The following is a 23,268-nucleotide window of genomic DNA, read 5'->3' as shown; positions in this document are numbered from 1 at the left end:
CCGCACCCAAAAAAATTGTCGGGTGTGTTTTAAATTTGGTAAATTTCACTTGTGCTACACTTTTGCTTTCCTTTAAACACGTAGATTATATTCGAAGTATATTATTATTATATACAATTTTTTTGTACATTTTAATTATTTTAATGTCAACGATATTTTAAAATGGTCATGCTCTAATTATTATTTTCAAAAAAAAATCTATAAAGCAACTTAATATGAGTAACTAAATAAAAGAAATGTATTGATCTTAAATTATTGATGTGAATATAAATTAATTATGCATAGTTTAATAACAGTTAAATGAATCTTTTTTATATTAAATGATTTCTCTTTCAGATATTATTTCAGAAATTGTTTACAGTCTTACATTTCAGCAAATACTAAATTTTGTGTCGATCGAACAACGTATGTACATACTCATTTTTTTATCCGGTCAATTAATTATACTCATTTTTTTAACGACTGAAATTTGATAGAATTGATCAAAACACCATCATAAATGAAATATAAAAACTCCTCAAAATTGTAGATCAGATACTTAAATATAAAAAATGTCTGAATACTTTTATTCTTAAGAGCCACCGTTTCTGAAATATAACGATTCAAAGTTGGAAGGAACTGTCTAAAATATTTAGACAATCTTGTAATTAATAAAAATACCATAAAAATATAGGGTTGTCGATGATATAGAAACAAAATTTTAATTTAATTATTATGAGTTCATCGAAGATCGTTCATTTGATGAACAGAGACGATTATAGTTAGAGTATTCATGATTGAAGAGAAATATCTATATTATCAAATATATAAGCAGCACTTGCACACAATATATTATATAGTTTTGTAGTTGCGTGGTATTGTAAAGCTAGAAATAACACATCATTTGACTACAAAACATGTATTTGGTTTATATTTATGTACCGTGCAATAAACCAAAACTTTTTTAACAATACTGTAGGTTTACATTCACCTTAATAAGAGAAGAGAATAGGTATATACCTTTATCAATGTTATATTAAAGGCTTTTTTTGCATTAGGTAAAATTTCGAGAACTTTTAAGAAACAAAAAAAATTTTGTAATTATTGTTTTAAAAAAAATAAGGTTAATTAACATCCACTTCCTTTTTGCTTCCTTGTTACAACAAATAAAATTAATTAATTGTATGTAAACATTAGTTTTTAACAACGAACGTAATGTAGTGAATTTTTTTTTCATTTAATGGACTAATACTTACTGCGATACGATTCAAGGCTAATATCATTAACAATAATAGGTACTAGTACTGGTTCAAAATATTTACCACTAGCTAATAATTATTTTATGATGAAAATTATGGGTACCCGCTGCTTTTTTTAATATGAAAATCTATTACATATTATAAATTATATTATACAAGCACTTGTTATTAAGTTCAAGGATAATTATTATATTATTATTCAATACAATTTATTTTAAACAAAAGCATACTCTAGTATTTATTATTACAAAATTGGTTCTGCGCCGATTTTTTAATAGTTATACAAACTACCTTAGACACGTTATGAGATAATAATTAGGAAGCGTACATAAACTACGCCACTTTGAAACCTCTATCTCCCTCTATGTAACTAACCGTAGTCTTTAGTCTTTACTACGATCTTCCCTCGGTTTTGTTATTATCCAGCCAGGAAGAGATTTTATATTTTCTGTTAACAACTATAAAAAAATTTATTCAACAAAATATCTGCTCGCTACGCCGCGTGGGCTAAATCCATAAAAGCCATACAATATATGACTACAAGTCACACTTGAACATACAAAATTGTACAAATATGATGCTCTTAAAATATAAAAGTAACCAAGGTTCGAAATTAAATATTCATATAACGCAACTTATACAGCAAAATACTTTATTGTGCGAAAAAATATAACATGAAAATTACGTAGTTTGAATTTGGCTTGGTTGCGTAATTTAAAAAAAGTCAGCAATCTTTCTAATGTCATCAGGTGGTCAAGGTGATTGTAAACTTATAGTAATGTAAAAAAGTTTTGGTTTATTGCACGGTACATACATATAAACCAAATTCATGCTTTGTAGTGAAGTAATGAGTTATTTTTCGCTTTACAATACCACGCAAAACTACAAAAATATATAATATATAATGTGCAAGTGAGGCTTATAAAGTTGATAATATACATATCTCTCTTCAATCATCAATACTCTAAGTATAGCCATGTCTGTTCATCAAATGATAGATCTCCGATTAAATTAAAATTTTGTTGTTGTATCATCGACAATCTTATATTTTTTTAATATTATCATAAATTACAAGATTGTCTAAATATTTTAGATAGTTTTTATTACACTCTCTAGATTTTTTGATATAAAAATATCCAATTGAAAAGGACAACCTATATGATTCATCATTTTTTCAGCCAACTTTGAACGATAAAATAATCATAAAAAGTCTGATGACCTACAAATTTTTTGTGTTTTTTGAAAACTTTTTTAATCGAAAAATGTATTTATAAAGTTTTATCGAAATCCCTAGTATTATTCAAGCCTTGCATATCTCCTTAAGGGGTATTTAAAATAAATTAAATAGTATAAAACTAAATTCAAAACGTTAGAAATAAACTTACTTGGAAAAATAGCACAAAGCACACCCATTGATAATACGTATAATATTTATGTGCTTCTATATTACCATAATCGTTATCAACACCAGGATGTGCAACCTCTGTTCCAACCTGAAACAGAAAATGTGTCATATTAAAATCAAAAATTAATATCAATTTTTAGAAATTTGCAAATTTTCTATCGTATGTACTCGCTTTAGATAAAAGTCTCTCATCGAAATTTATTTGGCATAATTCGATCTAAAAACGTACAGTAGATTTATGATAAAAAATTTAACCATTTGAAACAGCTTCTATAAAAGATGATAAATGATTTAGTATAAAAAATGCCCATGAGCTAAAAATATTCCAAACGATTATAAATTTTTTATGAAAGATTTTTTTTATTGTTTTTTGCGAATGCTATAATTTTTAATGGTAATAAATCATAGACAAATAAATGTTCGTCATTAAAAAAGTATATAATTTTTATTTTTGTATATGCAATTTATAGTTTAATAAAAAATAGAATTCGTTTCCTTCAAAGCTATGTTTAAGTAATATTTCAATAAATTTTAAAATTATAAGTCTTAATATGTATATTAAGACTGTAGATTGACCATCAAGTAGGCCCGAAACTATTTATGTTTATGGGCTTCATTCTTTCTTCAAACTTCTTCAAACTTTCAATAGACAAAGAAATAATAGATTTAATAAACCGAAACATTTGCTTTTGTTACTACCTAAACTAAAAAGTCGAAAATAATTTATCTTCAAAAAAATCATTTTATCTCTAAAAAGCGTGGGGTGCTAGATTTCAATTAAAGTAAATATTTTATTAACAGGTATTGATAAAAGTCGACTGCATTAAATAAAACATGAAAAGAAAGAAACAAATCCAGTAGTTTACATAAGGACTTTAACTGCCGGCCCCATTAAAATCTAGACCGACTCAAATCTTCCCAATAATGGGCCCCGAGTCGCTATGTAAACCACTGGACTTGTTTCTTTCTTTTCAGGTTTTATTTATTACAGTCGACTTTTATATCTGTTAATAAAATATTTTACTTTAATTGAAATCTATCACCCCACGCTTTTTAAAGATAAAATGATTTTTTTGAAGAGAAATTATTTTCGACTTTTTAATTTAGGTAGTTACAAAAGCATATGTTTATGTTTTTTAAATCTATTATTTCTTTGTATAGGTATATTTTATATTTAATCTGGCCTCCAATAAAAATCGAAGCCCAAGTGGGACCCCATCCCCCGTCTCCTTTCATCTTACTTGATTTTATATATATTTTTTATGATTTGATCTGTGACAAAACTATCGAATTGGAAAGAGTGACACAGTGTTATATTACGAAATAATACGAAGGGCAATCAGTAGAGGACGACGAATTAAAAAATAAAATTGGCATAAAGTAAAAAGAAAATTTAAATAGAAGTTAATATTCAAAAAGGATGTAATAAGTATAAAAAATATTGCGAGACCCACCCAGAAAATCAATATTTAATAATACCAAATTAATCAAATCCAAACACCACCAAATTCTTTGTACAAATAAAGATCTACAAACATTTTGTTAGGGAATAAAGTGGTTCAAATTTTAAAATTTTAATAATTTTTCATGTCGTTTGATTTTTACACATCTAATATTATGAGTTTCTTATGATAAGAAGTCTTAAACTTTACTTCCAAATATAATCAACTTTTAACGATTTCTAAACAGTTATTTAAATTTCACATATTAGAGCATACATAGTTTTATCAATCCAAAAATGGAATTGTAATTTATTATGCATACATAATAATTCCTTTAATTAAAATATTCAAATGTATAAGTCATATATCCAAACTGTAAACAAACTCTGTTATAAGGAGTTAAAATTTATTTCGATTTTTGTAAACCAGTCTATACTACTAATTTTTGTTTCTAGAAAGTAAATTTCTTAGAAATGTTAAATCAAAAACATATAATCAAATCCACATTTTAAAATCATAATTTTTATATTCATCTTTAATAATGTTTCAATGTTGATAAATTCATAATGTTTTTATTAATGTTAATAAATTCAGGGGAGTAATTACAAATTCCAAGAATTATACCATAAAAGAGTTATATTTACGTATAATTTTAATGAAATTTAAAATAGCTGTTTCTGCATAAATGATGGTTTTTTATAAATACATAAAATTACTGGAAGCATCGTTTAGAAACATTTCCATAAAGAAAACTGCACCTGCATAGCCTTCGTAACAAATGCTAACAATCATATTATTTCTAGAATAATGAATTTTTTACCATTTTGAAATTATTTTTGCAACAAAATTCGTATAATACCTAAGAGTAACAACACATAGGAGGAGATTAAACGCATAAAAATATTGAATAATACAAGACTTTTCAAATAAAATCCAATCGCCTAACAGATACAAAGATGTATGACGGACTTTCGACTTTTTTTGACGGACTTTCGATATAAAAATACGCAAAGTACAGAAAATTTGAAACAAATGTACACTTGGTTTCATAATGAAAATTTGAAAAAACAAAGATAATGAAGGTCACTTTAGCAGCAGAATTTACTCCAAATTTCTTTGAATATAAACTATACACTATTTATGACGTTTACACTAGATTTTAAAAGCTTTTAGTTAACTTCACTTGTATGTCCTGGAATTTTGTAATCAAAATTTGACCGACTTCCCGGTTTCCAATGGGGTTGAAATTTTGCAAGCATATCCCTATATATTATAAATGTAAAAGTAAGGATGTTTGCTTGTTTGTTACGCTTTCACGCAAAAACTACCGAATAGATTTGAATGTACTGTACAACAATATAGCTCATACATCAGAATAACACATGAACTATAATTTATAAAGATATATTTTAAAAAAAAATTAAATTTAATCTAACATTTTACTGCTCCATCTACGGGCATCATTTTGCACCATAAATTTATGATTTTTGTAAAAATTTGAAATAGTAAATATCAAACAATTCATGGCCATCTTTTCTAGTATACTCAATGAATTATAACTATTTTACACTTTAAAATATTGAAAACTGTGCCAATATTTTAGCTGTGTAAATCAGTTATCGACAAACGAATGAACTAACAAGGCGTTTGTTTAGACCTGTACCAAAATTTTACTTTATTTTACAATATTTTTAAGCGTTACAAACTTTGAAGTTTAATTTAATATACTTCATTTATATTTAGAGTATATAAAATTTTTCTATCAGCGAAGCGTTCTTGTTGGGCCACCCTATTGTTTATTGTTTATTTAAAAGTTCGTATGATATATTGTCTTAAATTTTTTTAATTTTATGTATAGCATAAGAAGTTTGTCTTGGAGACTGTAGTCTTGATCAATATTTTAAGTACAAAATATTATTAATAACCAGTTAAAAGAAATTCATAATAATCGAAGCAAAATTATAATTGACAAAACAAATTAAAAAAAGTCTTTATTTGTTTATTTAATCCACATGTTAATAAATTTTAATTAAAAAAAAAAAAAAAAGATTAACCAATATCTGAATACAAACAAAAATTGAATATCATTATAAAAGGTAACACGGTTGCATGTCAATGGCATTTGAAGGTTGAATTCATAGAAATTCTCTCATAATTTAAAAAATAATAATAATCAGAAATATACTTACTAGGAAATACCCAGTAAGTCTAAAGTCCAATATTTTTGACAGTTTTCAATTGATTACTTTAAGTTATGCAACAAAAAATGATCGAGGTTTTTAAAGACCTTCTATATTAAAAATCATTCAACTCTTATACATCTGTTTTAAATTTGTTTTATGTATCACTTACAGACGCGACATTGATATAAATTTTTGATGCGTAAAAATAATGTATAAAAAGTCAAAAATTCAACAACGTAGCGAATATATTATAACCCCTTTTTGACTTAAACATATATAAATGTAATTTTGTTAATATGATATGCACATATTTTATTTACTAAGAAATACCTAATAAGTTTTAAGTCCAAGTTTTTTTTTTCAATTTTCAATTGATTACATCAAGTTGTGCAACAAAAAATGATCCAAGTTTTTAAAAACGTTCTATATTAAAAAAAATTCAAATCTTACATCTGTTTTAAATTTGTTTTATTTAGCGTTACAGACGCGACATTGATACAAATTTTTGATGCGTAAAAATAATGTATAAATTACTCCTTTTTGCAGGAACAGATATATGAATGTAATTTGTTATAAAACGGATACTTATGCATTATTTATGTTTGAGATTCGATATCTCGAGAATTCAAATTTTAAGTTTCTTATAGTTTCAGAGAGTTTCCTTGAGATTCAATTAAGATAAGAATCTTGCAAAGTACTATCCGGTCCTATCCTACACATCTTCAAGATGTGAGTTATTTTGAATTTTAAATCAATGCCATGGCCGATTTCTATTGAAGTTATTATATACTCGTACTAACATTTCACGTTTCAGGCATCTATATAAGTTACAATTATTTTTATTAAATTGGTAATAACCTAAATTTGATCCCAACTATAAAACTGGATTCTATATTGAAATAATATATACGGTAATTGGATATGACATACTACTTTCACTCAAGAAATTGAACGAATTATAAATGAAATTTTTTTTTTAATTGGTTATAGATAGATATTATAACATTGAAAGAAATTAATACTCTTCTAATTTTTTATTCATATAGACTTGGACACGCTGACACAAATTTCGAACCATTTGTTATAGTTTGGCGACCCGTTAATAGGTTGAATTGCGTTAATTAGTGGACGAATTCGTCTAATTCTGACTTTTTGAAGTTCTGACAAATTCTCTACATATTTTACTATAGATATATTGGGTATTATAACAATTAACTAAATTAGTTATACATATTGTTAATAATATTTTAAATTTAGGTCAAAAGTTCCGAAAACAACTGGGTTTTTTTCTCAATTCTTAAAAGGGGACGAACTTTATATATCATAAAAGTATCTATTATATTAATACTTTAGATATCAGAATTTGCAACAAAAATGTAGTAAATTTTTTTTAAATGAATCTTTATTATTTTTGGAAATAAATAACTTTGGAAATTAATAAAATGCCAACCCTTAAGATAAACTATAAATTATGTGTACATCCAATGTCCAATTGTAGAAGACTATGGGATGAAATGCCAAAAATGTTAATTATTAGTTTGTTTCTAAATTGCCAAAATATTTTTTTTTTAAATTAAAAGTCGAAAGTACCTATTTAATAATTACAAATCAAATAGAACAACAGGACGACTATACCCTGACTTACATACAAATCTCAAATTAATATTTCTGATTTTTCAGATCAATTACCATCTTATCCAATAATAGTTCCACATGGCAATTGCATTCAAAAACAATCAATGAGAAATTAAATATGTAATACTCGGAAATATAGTAAGGGCGTTTATGGTACATTTGAGTATACAAAACTTGCGAATCAAATTTTTCCTTATTTAAATGTTAGAGTTATTTAAAAAAGAAATCGAAATCTATATTGCTATTTTGAAATTCGTGAGAGGTGCATCTTTCATCTGATTGGCCAGATATTTTGTATACAAATTCTATTACGGAACACATTTTTTGGATTCTCCCACTTAAGCTTGAGTTGATTTTTAAAGGATATAACCCCTCCAAGTAGCACAACAATTACTTGTGACTTTTTTTCGAATAGCTTTTCGTTGAAGAAATTTTCGTACAGATTGTTTTAAGTGGGACACACGATATATTCATATTCCTGTGTAAAACCAGTAAATGAAAAATTAAAATGAAGTCTTTAGGTCAAGATTGAATAAATATTTGTACAAACCGTATATTATGCTTATTTAAAATTTTATAATAATAATTGCTACAATGACTAATTAATATGAATAATTAAGATGTATTTATAACAATTCTTTTGAAATACTAGTAAATGTCCTTGGATAATAATTGATTTACAAGATTTGGTAAGATTCTACTAGCTCAACACGTGCGGAATTCCGCCGTGCGGTACACGTGGCTTAAAACCGGCAAGAGAAATTATATATACTTGAGTAATTTCATTTCTTTTTAACCGACTTCAAACAAAAAAGGAGGACGTAATCAATTCGACTGTACTTTTTTTTTAATCTTTGTTACCGCAGAACTTTCGACCGGGTGAACCGATTTTGATAATTCTTTATCTATTTGAAAGCTGGTGCTTCCCGCGTGGTCCCATTTCATTTTGGTCCAGTTCTGAAAACGGCATCCATGAGAAAACCATAAAAGTCTTAAATTTGCATTAAGTATGCACGACAAAAGGACGAATAGCTCAATATCACGCCAACCGATTTCGATGATTCTTTTTTTAGTGAAAAATTAATTAGTGTACTTCAGATTCACTAAAAATCACAAAATAAAAAAAAACTTGTAACAAAAAGAAAACCGACTTCAAAAGAAAAACTTTTCCAAAACAAAATAATATGCACTAAAAAGTAAAAAAATAACGATAAAATAATGTAGATACAATTATTGTTTTTTTTGGAGTCGGTGTCAGCCAAGTTAAAGTAGCAAACTGGTCTGTCACAGTTATTTCCTTGGCTGACACAGACTCCAAAAATAACAATAATTATAACTAAATTATAATATCGTTATTTTTTTTACTTTTTAGTGTATATTAATTTGTTTTGAAAAAATTTTTTTTTGTTAAAAGTTTTTTTTCAATCATATGATTGAAAATGTTACACCCTTACCAACGAAGATAACTGTGATCACTTTACATCATTTAGGCATACCCCTGGACGACTTTAACATTTTTGACATGAATGTTAAAATTGTCTAGACATTCAATGAAAAAAATTAAGGTAGTACCAGCATGAAATCACTTTTCGACAGATTTGGCCGAATTTTTTTTCTCGGGTTTATAATAGCTTTATTTATGAATTCCTAAAATTTCATAATTTTTGACCGTTTAGATCGCGAGATATTTAAAGACAAAGTTCGCGATTTTGAGGTTCATGTCCCATTTAAAGCATGTAAAATGTTCGGTCTCTCCAACTATTTTTTATGATATTATTATATTTTGAAGAAAAAGTAGAAAAAAATGTTTATACAATACAATTCTAAAAAAAAAATTTAGAAATTAATTTTCACTTTCGAGATATTAATTTTGACGTAAATTGATCGAAATTGGGACGTTGGCATAATTATTTCCCATTTTAAACGGTCAAAATTTCTGAAGCTTTGGGAATTAATAGTAAGCATTATTAAATTCTTAAATTTAATTTTTCGTTAAATTCTGTCGAAAAAAAAATTGTACCATTGCTTTAACATAGAAACTGCAAATACCATGCTGGAACATCCTTAACTGCAAATGTATTCTAATTTGGTTAATTTACCATTATATCTTAATTCGACCAAGCCTTATGAAGAAACAAACAAAAATTTTAAAAATGCACTGTTTTCAAGTCAGGGCCATTACGTTCCACTCTCTTGGTACAGAATAAAGTGGTAGAATTTCTGTAGTAGACACCCGTATAAAAGCAACATTCTTAATTAAAAATAAAAATATAAGCCATGATAATACCGCCATACCAATAAGATAATGCAATAATTAAAGAATTTTTTAAGAATTAATTTTTTTTATTATAACTATAAATATGAACATGAACGGAAAAATTGATCGGTCTGCGGATGTAACAATGAATTCTTCTTGGTAATCAAAGTGTAATTACGCAAATTCACTTTCTTATTTTTAAATGAATACACAAAGCTAGTGAAGATACAACTAACACGACTAATTATTCAAATTCCCTGCATATGCTTAGTTAATAATGTATGAACCATGAACTTTTCAAGATTGTTAAATTACATGAAGATAATACTGATAATAATACGACAAGTAATTTGTACATGTATTTATTATAAACTAGCTTGATACTCGCCCGCTTCGCTGGGTTCAAAATTATAGACTAGTAAGGACACCGTATAGCTTTCACCTCCCTTGCTCTTACTTATCTCCTCGATAACACTCGAAATAGAGATTGAGATTGTTTTACACAGGTAAAATTAATGTACAGTTTTCAATTTTTTTATTAAATGTGAATTAATCATAATTCATTGAGTGTATCAGAACAGATGGCCAAGAATTGTATTTTTACCATTTTTACATTTTTAAAAGACAGTTTGTAGTATCACAAACAAACAAACAAACAAACAAAAAACCTTACTTTCACATTTATAATAATTATATAGGGATTTGCTTACGGTGGCTAGTACGGCATGCTCGGGGTGATATTTTATTATTTCATAATTATCAATGTTATCAAGTGGTCATAGTGTCCGACAAATTCTCTGCTACGTTTTTTCATAACAATAACTCAAATATGACGCTCATTATGACTCATTTGAAAACGCAGCCTTTTCGAAAAAAAATCGTAGAAGAAAGTTAGGTAGGCTCATCAAAAGGAAGCCACCCACAATGTTTCAAGTATTCATCATGTTAATAAACCCGAGGTGTTTCACGGTCTAGGTATAGCAAAAATATGATGAGAATACACAGAAAATTTACTAGCTCAATTTCAAGGCCAGTCTTATACAATGGGGAAGATAATTAAACTTTCTTCAGGTGAAGAATTCTCTCTGCACGGAGAAAAAAATGAAGTGATTTTTGATTTTGAAGTCTTTAGAAGTACGAAAAATATGAACGTTTAAAACTCCTAATTAAACAAAGAGAAAAATATTGAAAAAGTGACGTCTTTGTTGAGTATTACTATATAGATATTAAATCTCTGTTTTGCCAGAAAGAGACGAGCAACAATTTCTGGATAATGTGGCATTGAAATTCAAAGCTTCAGGCACTGTTTCCAAATATTGCTTAAATTTTAATTACCGTAAGTTCATAGAACTTTTTCATACAAAAGTTAATTAGGATGAAAATGATTTAGCACTTTATTGTTAAACAAATATCGATTAAATATTTACAAAAACTTTATAAAAGAATTGAAACAAACTTTTTTTGTATCGATTCGAACATAAATAAATATAAGGTAATAAGATTTTATTTCCTTATTTGGATTTTAAATAAAAATCAGTACACAAACAGACACCGGCTCGGCACGTTGAACCGGTTTTATAGTTCAATTACCTTCCCTATATATGTAGCAAGGCGTTTCGTTGAGGAGAGATACACTTTAATAAGAACACAGGTACAATTTTGTACTCTTCTGAAACATAAAATCTTATTCGCTGTGGTGAAGAACGCAAGCGTATAGAAATGTGGAGTTTTTTATATTATGTTACTTTTTAATAAAAATTAAAATAAAATTATATACTCCGCGGGTATAACAACCGAGGCTAACTAAGTATGTGATACTTTAAGTACGCCGATTGTTATTTGTTACAACCAAAAAAAAGAAAGATTATTTCAAACCACACATATAAGTATAATCACTTCCGTACAAAAGTTTCTTTTAAAGTAATGAAGCTGTATGGTTCAATCCATGGGTATTTTTAATGAATACCTGTGCCCGCGAATTACAGAAAACTACGTATAAGGTGAATATATATGGTTAACTCTTTGAGTGTTAATTTTAAGAAGATAAACAATCATTATAATTTGAAATATAACTTTTTTTCCGACTTTTGCCACAATAGGTATTGTTACCACTGTTCATTCGAAACAAAAAACTATAAACAGGTCTCTCAAAAAAAAAAAGTATTTTTTAAAAATGACAAAAAAACAAGTGAAAACAAACAATTGACTGAGTTAATTGTTGAAATACCATGCATAGACAGTGTTGATTACTCTGTCACATTACACATACATACATGTTTTACATATATAACTGATATTCCCATATAATACATACTATACAATTTGCGCTCTCACGAGTAAACAGTAATGTTTACGAAAAAATGTTTCATACAAAAGTTGCTTATTTTCTTATACGGAACATTTTTTACATTTAAACTTTTGTTTTATCTCTAACGGTTTACAAAATGGGTACTACGGACCCAAGACCCAGTTGACCTATGTTGCTTATTTACGAACTTAAACTCACTTTTTACGTCCTTAGCACGCTATAAAAATTGATCTTGATATCCCTTTTAGTTTTACTTTTAAGATATTCAGCTTGATATCTCTTTTAGTTTTTGAGTAATTGTGATGACAGACGGACAGACGACAGACGACAGACAGACAAGCAGAAATGGACTAATTAGGTGATTTTATGAACACCTATACCAAAATTTTGTTCATAGTAGGTATCAATATTTTTAAGCGTTACAGACTTGGGACTAAACTCAGTATAGCTTGGTATATTTCATATACATGGTATAAAAACTTGGGACTGAACTTAGTATACCTTGGTATATTTCATATACATGGTATAAAAAGTATATACAATTTGAAAAATAATAGTTATTTATGTTTTAAATCGAGTATGAGGAAAATGCTAAATACGCGAGTGCTGACAGGTTAAGGAAATCGAGTTTTTCGATTTTCGTATTTCGACGAGTATTTTTAAATATGCTGTTTATGTTAAAAAGAATTCATGGTAACAGAGCACGTAGAATCATATTTGTAATTATCACCAAAAAAAAAAAATCATTCCAATGCGAGCCACTGTTAAAACTTCATTTTTTTTCACCAAACTTATCTCAATCAATTCTCCAAACATCGTTATGGCCTTACGGTCTACAAAGGATAATTCAGTCTACCCTAGTACCCGCATAAAATTAGGTTTTTTTAAAAACAAAATCAATCTTAAAATGAATAATAAACAAGAATAAAGTATAAATAAAATCGTATCAAAGTCGTCATATAAAATAAGTTCGAATTAAATATATAAATTTTTTTTATCTAATTAATTATTATGAACTTTAACATAAGTTTTATAAATAAAGATTAGTTACAATGACAGAGAAGACAAGAGAGTGTCATTAGTTATGTAAGGAATTTTATAATTTTTATCATGTTTTTAATTTATATTTAAAAGAATTAAAATAAAATTTATTAAATAAATTTTATTAAAAAAAAAAATAACATTTGGAAATTCCAAAGAAATTTAAAATAAAGAATTGATTATTTAAATATTCAAAGATGCGTCGACGTGGTGTGAAGATATTTAAACAGAAGTTCATTTTGTATGCAGACAATATTAGTTTTATTAATAACATAAATGCATACGTTCAAGAATTGCATCAGGCTGAGACTGTTGTTTACATCAGTCTGCCTGCATAAGATTATCATACCACGTAAATCGAATGAGTGGTTCTTGAGTTATAACCACAGCAGAAAAGCAAGGAGTTTTATTATAATATGCAAGAAAGATAAAAGTTCAGAAAAGAAGTTATCCGACAAATATTGCATTATAGTAATTTTGGTTTCCTGCAGCCATCATACTAGCTTATGGGCTATAGAATCATAATTCGATCAACATTGGGCCAAATATGATAGTTCTTCTAGTTGTTGCATCATCGAAAACTCTGAATGATAAATCTAACCTTGATTTACCATTTTTTATGCAAGCCTTGGTGCACGTTAATAAATCAACTCTAGATTTATCTGCCCAAGTCCTAGCCAAATTTAATAAACAATGCATTAGTTTGTCAATTTTTGCTCAAACGTCACCCTAGGCTAAAAAATCAAGATTTGGTTTAGCAGCCCTTGCCAAAATTTCAACCAAATCTAATGAATCGAAGTTTGTTATTAATTCTTATTGATAGATTTTTCTGGATATAAAACTATGCCCACACTTCTTGAGTTAAAAAAACATTTCGTTCCATCATTTTCAGAGAATATTAGACAATTATCCAAGAAATATTGTCCATAATGCCTTTAAGATTCCACACAGTTATTGAAGCTCCCGAATAGGAAACATCTATAGCTTTTCGACATTCAACGAAAAACAAACATCGATGATTGGTACAATATTATCATTCGATCAAGACTTAACTAATCTTGATTTACAAAATATGGTTCAATCCACAATAATCGGCTACCGATGGCAGAATTTCGGAACAATTTTTTTGCATAATCATGTCTCAATCATGCGAAGGTGATTTAAATGAGTATTTCGAGAAATCTATAATACAATCATCGAAGAATCCATGTAACCACTTTACTAATCTAACTATTAATATACCAACTGCCGTGATTAGATGCCTGCGAAAATATATCCGCGATAAAATATCAGGTACGCGCAGCACAAAATGGACAAAGATCCACTTTATCCTTAAGGACAAATCTTTATTGAGGTCGAATGAACTTTGGTATGCGGATTTTTTGGCGGGCTGTGATTACGTATATCATGTGATTTACTGGTCGGCAATGGATTTAATGGGGTCAAAATCGTACTGGTCTGTTGTTTTGTCCCTTACGTGATCCTTATGGCTACCCCACTAAGTGTGTACATCGACTCTGTAATCCACGGATTGGCTATGTCTTTAGTCAGGTCGAGTTAACACTGGTTTGCGAGTCTTTTTTGGCAATTATCGGATATTGTGTTCATCGGATATTATGTCATTTGGATATAGCAGATGTACATTTTTTCGTTGGGTTACATGTCATCGATTACTTTGTCCATTGGATATTTTGTAGCGGATAATTTATTTTTGGATCACGATTTGCAGCATTTATTACTATAAGCCTCTATGCTCTGTTATAAAATATTAAACAATAAGATAATAACATTTTAAGTGATAAATTAACGTCCTTGTAACTATTTAAATACAACGAACCTTCTAAAAGATAATACACAGAGATTTATAATAAGTTAACGCTTTAATATAACAAATTATGTGTCTAATTCTTAGAATTGATTCAACTAACCATAGACTGTAACGTGATAATAAAACTTCTAGAAATCGCTTGCCATTTACAGGAAATCAAGTGTCTGTATAATCATATGCAATGGAAACTTATTCATGCTGATAAGTTATTTATGATATAATAATTAATAACATTAACTCAAGTTTGCATTATTACGCAATCATTGTTTATTATTATTAGTACCACCGTGAAATATCCCACTTTCCCCGGATAATTGTATTATTACGGTAAAATTGTAATTTGTTTAAAAATCCAAATCGAAATTTTCAACTTATCTTTACTTTTCATCGTCATGTCAGGGCAATGTATTAATAATACCACTTTTAAATGGAAGTTCGTGGGTACCCACTTAGGTGTGTGTTCAGTGACATTTTTTCGTTCACGATTTTTCGTAAATAGTGATAGCGATCTCGGATTTGCGCCAATCGTTGCGTTATAACATCAATATATGCTGAAAAGCAAAAAACGTCGCGTAAAAATTCTTCGCACCATTGATATGAAAAAGTAGTCAAGATCGGCCCTAGTTGCTTCTTGACTTTGGTCCATAACTTTCGTTTACAACAAAATTAAACAAATTCAAGCATTAAATTCCGAAAAATATTCTTAGGTTAGGTTATATTGGCTGTCCACCATAGAAGTAATAACATAGAACCGTAATAAATATTACCTCTATGAAATACATAGACATGCACGTGTTTATACAATAATTCAAAATGAGGGGGAAAACGATCCTTTTTTCGGCCTCTTTTTAGCGGTCAATAATTCACTTATTGTATGCTTTTAAGCTTCTATGTTATCTAACATCTCTGCTGTCCACGAAGGACACATTTAGGATATAGTGATTATTGTGATAACATACATTTTTTAACAGTTTTTCCGCTGATAATTTCATTTATCAGCTCCTCAATTGTTTTCAGAGGCTGAGTGCACCTCCTTCATGCATATATCATGCACTAGACCAGCCCATCACAACTATTAATTAAATTAATTTTGGTTATGACGGTGGGAATCGAACTGAGCTACTAGGGTCTACAAAATATTCTTAAAAACAATATATATTTGCCATTTCTCAATTTTATCCCTTGACCGGTTACAAAATTAAATTCTACAAAGTCTAATTAAAAAAGTTACGTACCCAAGAAATTTCTACCACAAAAAATATTTAGTATCCATAGGTGAGAGAAAAAAGTGAACACTTATTTTGCTTACAGCTAAGCTTTTTAGAAGTTTAAGAAGTTTAAATATTAATAACTTTGCGTATGCAATCAAATTTGGTCCTAATCGAATTCAGGATCGCACATATTTTAAACAACAAATTAATTGGCAAACTGTACATAATTAATAGTTTCTACTTAATTGATAGACGATCAATTTAGATTACAATAAATAATTCAAAATAACTTGTTTGACTTTTACATGTCCGGCAAGTGAATTCGTGAGTTGTTAAAAGTTAATTAACAATGTCAGAATAGTTTTTGGCTATAAGCAAAATTGTATGTGTCTTATATTCGTGATTTCGGTAATTATTTAGAAATGGATACATAGGGAAAATGACCAATCACCTGAACCAAAAGTTCATTTGACTATTTTGTATACCTTACGGATATTTAACGGATATTTTAACTTATTGCAAAAACAGGGATAATTATTTTGACACAAATAAAGTAACCAAATTTTTTCATTTCATTTCATGTCGTTTTGTTTGACTAAAGGATGTATGAGTGCCAGGGCAGTTTTTTATAAAAGGCTTGCTTTTTTTATGAAGTTGGACTAAGTCTAAATAAATTCTGAAAATTTTAGAGGAGAAGGGGGAAAGGTAATTATTACAAAAATTATAACCTGGACCCAGAATATCATTTATGAAATGCTACCGATTTTATAAAAATGATTAAAAATTTTATATTTGTTTCGTCTGCTATAAGAGAACTCAAAATATCAAAGCCCATAAACGTTACCAGAAATTGCTTACACTGCAATCTTTAAAGAAATTAACACCTAAACTTTTAGAAAACCATTTAGTTCATAAAATACTTCAACAGACTGTAATTGTTTCGCTGCCAACTGTAATTGTCTATAGGTAACAATTACGTAGAAACGTTGTTCAGAAAGAGCTGGGGGAAGAGGATAAGCAACACGCTTGAATTAAAATTTAAGTATTGGCTGGCGTATCACGGATACAGAATTTCCCCGGCCGGTTTCAAATACCATTGAGACGATCGTTTAAGCTTTAAGCTTAAATTATTCACACAACTATCAACACTATTGTGGATGTTTTGATCAAAAAATTTTTTTTGTTTAATTTAATTAAGTTTCAAAACACAAAATTTTGCACCTTAATAAAATAAAAAAAGCTAAATATTAATTACTTTCATTTATTGACATTCGATATTCACCTTGACTGAGAAAATACGAAATCGGAAAAATATGGAAAAGGGTTGTACAGAATGAAATTAAGTAATGATCACTGTAAATATGACAGGCTTATTAAAACTATGCTATTAGCTTTGTTAGAGCAATTTCCCAATTTTTCTTATAATTTTCTGTGATTCATAATTTTTCAGATAATTCCATAGTTTGTTGGTTTATGTCATGAGTCAGGATTATGGTTTATGTCAATTCATAAAAATCGACAAGTTAAAAATAACAAGTGAATACAAACAATTGACTGAGTTAATTCTTGAAATACCATGTATAGACAGTGTTGATAACATTACACATACACCTATACATATCACACATACATAACTGATAATCCCATATTAATACATACTATAAAATATGCATCTAATGTGTGCCCTCGTGAATAAACAATAATGTCTACAAAAAAATGTTTCAAACCAAAGTTGTTTATTTTTTGAAGGAACATTTCTTACATTTAAACTTTAGTTCTATCTCTAACGGTTTACAAGATGGGTCCTACGGACCCATCTTGTATCAAGACCCAATTAACCTACGTTACTCATTTACGAACTCGACCTGTCTTTTTACGTCCTGAGTGCGCTTTCAGCTTGATCTCTTTTTTCATTTTTGAGTTATCGTGTTGACAGACGGACAACCGAAAATGCACTAACTAGATGATTTTATGAACACTTATACCAAAATTTTTTTCGTAGCATCAATATTTTTAAGCGTTACAAACTTGGGACTAAACTTAGTATACCTTGGTATATTTCATATACATGTTATAAAAATTGCATTCTAGATTCAAGTGGCTCCTTGATTCATTTGGTTATACAATATTTTATGGTCTTATATTATGTTTTAAATAGTTAAACATGAATTTTAAAAACCCACACATGCAGTTAAATTCAAATAATCACACATATGGAATCCATACCAACTTCATCGTTTTTTCATATTCTTGCATCATTCTAATTCATTTACATCTTTTTCTTACATTTACGCGGGAACATTACAATTTACATCAACCCTTGAAATATATCCGATTTAACCCTAAATAAACTCTAAACAATACAAAATACTTTCAAGAGTCAATTGAACAAGTAGTGGGGGGGTTAAAATTAGAAAATAATTGATCATCTGAGTTATTAACACAAACATCCACAACAAGGCCGAAATGTCACGACCTTGAATACAATTCAAAATAAAAACTTTCATAAGAATATATCTTAATAGAGTGATACCCACCCGCTTCGCTGGGTTTAAAAGTAAAGATTGATAAAGATTGCTCTCGATTATCCCCTTTCTATAACACTCGAAATATTGGTAAGGATTGTTTTACACAGGTAAAATATATGTATGGTTTTCTATTTTTTTTAAGTCGTAATTATTCATTGAGTATATCAGAAAAGATGTAGGCCGTGAAATATTTTATATTGACTATTTTTACAGAAATCTGTAATTTATGGTAATGTCAAATGACTACTTACAGAAATCTGTAATTTATGGTAATGTCAAATTAATTTTTTTTTTTTAATATCTTTAATTTTTTTAATAATCTTTATAAATTATATCTCATGTGTTATTCTGTAGCTATGTTGCTATACAGTTTCATTAAAAACCATTCGCTAGTTTTAGCCTGAAAGCGTAACAAACAAACACACAAACAAACAAACATGCATACTTTCACATTTATAATATATAGAGATGTTATAAAATTCGACCGGATAGGTTCATTCATTTGAATTAATTTAAATTTGAATAAATAAATAAAAAAATTAAATAATAATACAAACCTGTCGTTTGAATGCGTCGGGCATTGTAAATGTTGAGCTAATCCAACAATATGTGTTGATCACATGTGTTGGTAAACCGTTTACAATGCATTGTATGGGATTCCCAACATATTGTGTCGCTGTTATTACTAAACTACATGTCATCAATAGAACAGTTGTAAATATATTATGCATACGAAATATAACATTATCGGTTGTGATTTCTTGTCGTTTTAAATAATCTTTAAGACTTCCTAATAACCTGTACATTTTGTGAACACTATTTTATAACATTTAAAAAAATAAACAAATAAAGGTTATCGACTGTCCTTGTCGTTTACAAAACAAAATGCATGTACACACAGAATAAACAAACGAACGATGAAAACAAATCGAAACGATCGAAACAACAGTTCGAATATAAACAAAATGTTTATGTTTTTTTAGGTTAGAATTAAATTTTCCTTTTTTTTTCAAATTTAAAAAAGCACACGAAAATCACATATCACAATTTATATAAAGTTTTTTTTATTAACATTTTTTTTGTGTTAGAATTTCTCAATTTTCATGAAAATTCGATCATATTTGATGGTTTATTTAGAAAATTTTTTCGTTGTATTTAATATTAAAAACTAACAGTTTCACAAACGTACCACTCTTTTTAGTGTGTATTATGGCTGTATATGTTTTTAATGTGCTACTGAGTATAACTTCCCCTCTGTACGTCACCAATCCCCATTGTAGTATGATTATACAATTATATATATTTTTACTTCTCCTACGTTACTCAATTTTTTTCAGTTATCCCCACTACTAAATTAGTATTAGTATGATGCCGTTGCCATGTTACCATCTCCATTGGATACAGCTAGTTATTTCAATATTGGTTGTTGGATGTATATGAACGCACGTTGAATATTTTATTGGGATGATTGTAGGCTAGAGACCTGAGCTATTGTGCCCGTAAACATATAGAAACCATAATGCATTATTCTCAAGTACTGGTGGTACCAAATTGAATATGGTTATGTAGTATAGTGGACTTTTTGAATTTTTTAACTTTTTTAATTCAAATAATTTAATTCTTCACGAATTATATTTTAAAATATTTAATTTTTTTCGTAAGCATGACATGCATCTGTGGACTTGAGCTATTTTTCAGTTTTTAACCTACGACAAGCTTTTTAATATAAAATGGCTTACTGTTTTGCACTGCGATAATTTTCTAGGACGGTATAATTTTCAGTTACAAATGTCATAAATATATAGACTGCAACCCTATAATGAAGCGAAATTACAATGGTTCTCGAAAACAAATGTTTGAAACTGTTAAAAACATTGTGCAAATTGAGTGATTGTTTCAAACAAAAACGAAAAATTTCAACTTTATTTTCAACTCGTTCGGCTGTTACAAACTTTCTGCCATTTGTTTTAATGTAAGGTGTAAAGTTTTAAACAAAAATTATTTTGAGGTTACTATAGAGTGAAAAATTTTGAAAATTGCAATTTAAATATAATAAATAAAATAAATCGAACTAAAAAACTATAAAACTATATAAGTTTGGTGTTGGTGGCTTTTATTATTTAATATGGCTGTTCTATGATTTACTTAATAGCAAGAAATCGTCTATTATAAGGCAACATATTAGCCGTAGACTGTAAGTTTTACATAATTTTTTATATCTCTTATTCATTACTCTTTCATAACATACTTTTTGATTGACATTTTTTAAAATAATTTTGCAATTTTAACATTCTAAAACAACATATGAATTTTATCGATAGTTAAATCGAATAAATAAAAAATAAATTTTGTTATAAATACGTGGTGGCTATGAGGCTTCTAAGACTTAAAACTTAAGGATTGCGGTAAACCACGGGCAAATTTATTTCTAACATGTTTTATCTAATTGTAAGATAAAATTTTAAGTGACTACATAACATATTTGTATAAAGCACATTTAGTATTACATATTATGTGCATTTTATGATGAAATATCAACGAACATAATCGTAATTACTATTATAATCTTGAAAAATTTCTTTTATTTTCAAGAATTTGATAAATACTATAATATAGAATTTAAAATACATAATTTCGTTTACCTGTGTGTGTTATACTTTCAAAGTTAAAATCGTATAAGTGATTTATATTTTATGATTAGAGAAAGACTTTATGTATTATATAAAGAATACTTATTATTTTAAATTTGTATTTAGGGCTAATAGATAACAGTAACACCCATATAATACAATTCCACTAAAGGTTTGTTCAATATTAAATGGTTTTAGGCATAATTCTGGTAAAATTCCATTTGAAATATAAAACTAACTTTTCTGAAGGTTATCAAAATGGAATTAGACGTTCTATAGCTACAAATAGGTTTGAAGCTTTAATTTTTCTGGAAAACTGATTTTTAATTTCATTATTTATACAAATTTAAGATTAAGGGATTGGAACTATTTATGAATTAACTTCAATTCCAAGTGTTGATGACGCAATCGTTTGTTTTTTGCGTCACGTAAATAAAAAAAAGATATCCAATTTTAAATAGCCAAATACACATAACGGGTAAACAGTGATGTTTACAAAAAAACGTTTCGAATAAAAGTTGTTTATTTTTTTATAAGGAACATTTTTTTACATTTAAACTTTTGTGCTATCTCTAACGGTTTACAAGACGCGTCCTACGGGCCCAAGATACAATTGACCTATTTTACGAACTCGACCTCACTTTTTACGTCCTGAGTACGCTATATAAATTTTATATTGATATCTCTTCTCGTTTTGCAGTTATCGTGTTGAGAGACAGACAGACGGAAGGACGGACGGACAACCCAAAATGGACTAATTAGATGATTCTATGAACACCTAAATCAAATTTTTTTTCGTAGCATCAATATTTTTAAGCGTTACAAACATGGGACTAAACTTAATATACTATGTATATTTCACATATACATGGTATAATTACCCTTTTGTGATATTTGAAAGGATAGCAGAAATCAGAAATCGTGTATAAAATTTTACATAACAACTCGAATTCATATAACACGCCCTCCCCTCATCACCATTGACCTTTGATAAAGTGCAAATATCGATATTTTCGTTGACAATATGACTAATAACGCGTATTGTGCAATGTTCAAATATTTAAATGTAATACAGGTGTAAAATAATACTCTGTGTTAGATAACATATATTTTATATTTCATAAAATTTTTAATTACTTTCCATGTTAAGAAATTCTATTTTTGAATATTGAAGGATAAAGTCATAAAAAAATTTCAAAAAATATTTTAAAATTTTTATTGTTATTCGTTTCAATTGAAATCATGGAAGTACTAAAAATTTTTATTTGTATTGAATGAAAACGTCAGTCATCATCACTTTCGCCAACCGTTCGGTAATCTTTGATTTCAAAGCAAAATTTGTTATTTATGTTTTAACAGTTTGTGCAAAATCAAATTCCCTGACTTTTATAGATTTTTCAGGTTGAATAATCGAAAAATTCCCTTATCCATTATTTTAAAGTAGAAAATATTATAAAGATAAGGAGAAACAAGTGAAAACAAACAATGGACTGAGTTAACTGTTGAAATACCATGTATAGACACAGTGTTATCACTCTGTCACATTACACATACATACATGT

General features: G+C 28.0%; 1 protein-coding gene across 1 annotated transcript in view; it reads right to left on the bottom strand.

The window, feature by feature from the left end:
* LOC123293214 (innexin inx1) overlaps positions 1-20,042 on the bottom strand; it is a 40,085-nt gene extending 20,043 nt beyond the window's left edge. Inside the window, exons 1-2 of the mRNA XM_044873957.1 lie at positions 19,634-20,042; positions 2,624-2,731 (exon numbers count right to left, since the gene is read on the bottom strand). Of these exons, the coding sequence (XP_044729892.1) occupies positions 2,624-2,731; positions 19,634-19,882 (357 nt within the window). The 5' untranslated portion in view covers positions 19,883-20,042. The remainder of the gene's footprint in view (positions 1-2,623; positions 2,732-19,633) is intronic.
* Positions 20,043-23,268: the final 3,226 nt, after the last annotated feature.

The sequence above is a fragment of the Chrysoperla carnea genome, chromosome 2 (assembly GCF_905475395.1).
Source record: "Chrysoperla carnea chromosome 2, inChrCarn1.1, whole genome shotgun sequence".
Classification (NCBI taxonomy): Eukaryota; Metazoa; Arthropoda; class Insecta; order Neuroptera; family Chrysopidae; genus Chrysoperla; species Chrysoperla carnea.
Note: the sequence above shows the minus strand (reverse complement) of the source record. Positions and strands in the feature narration are given on the sequence as shown.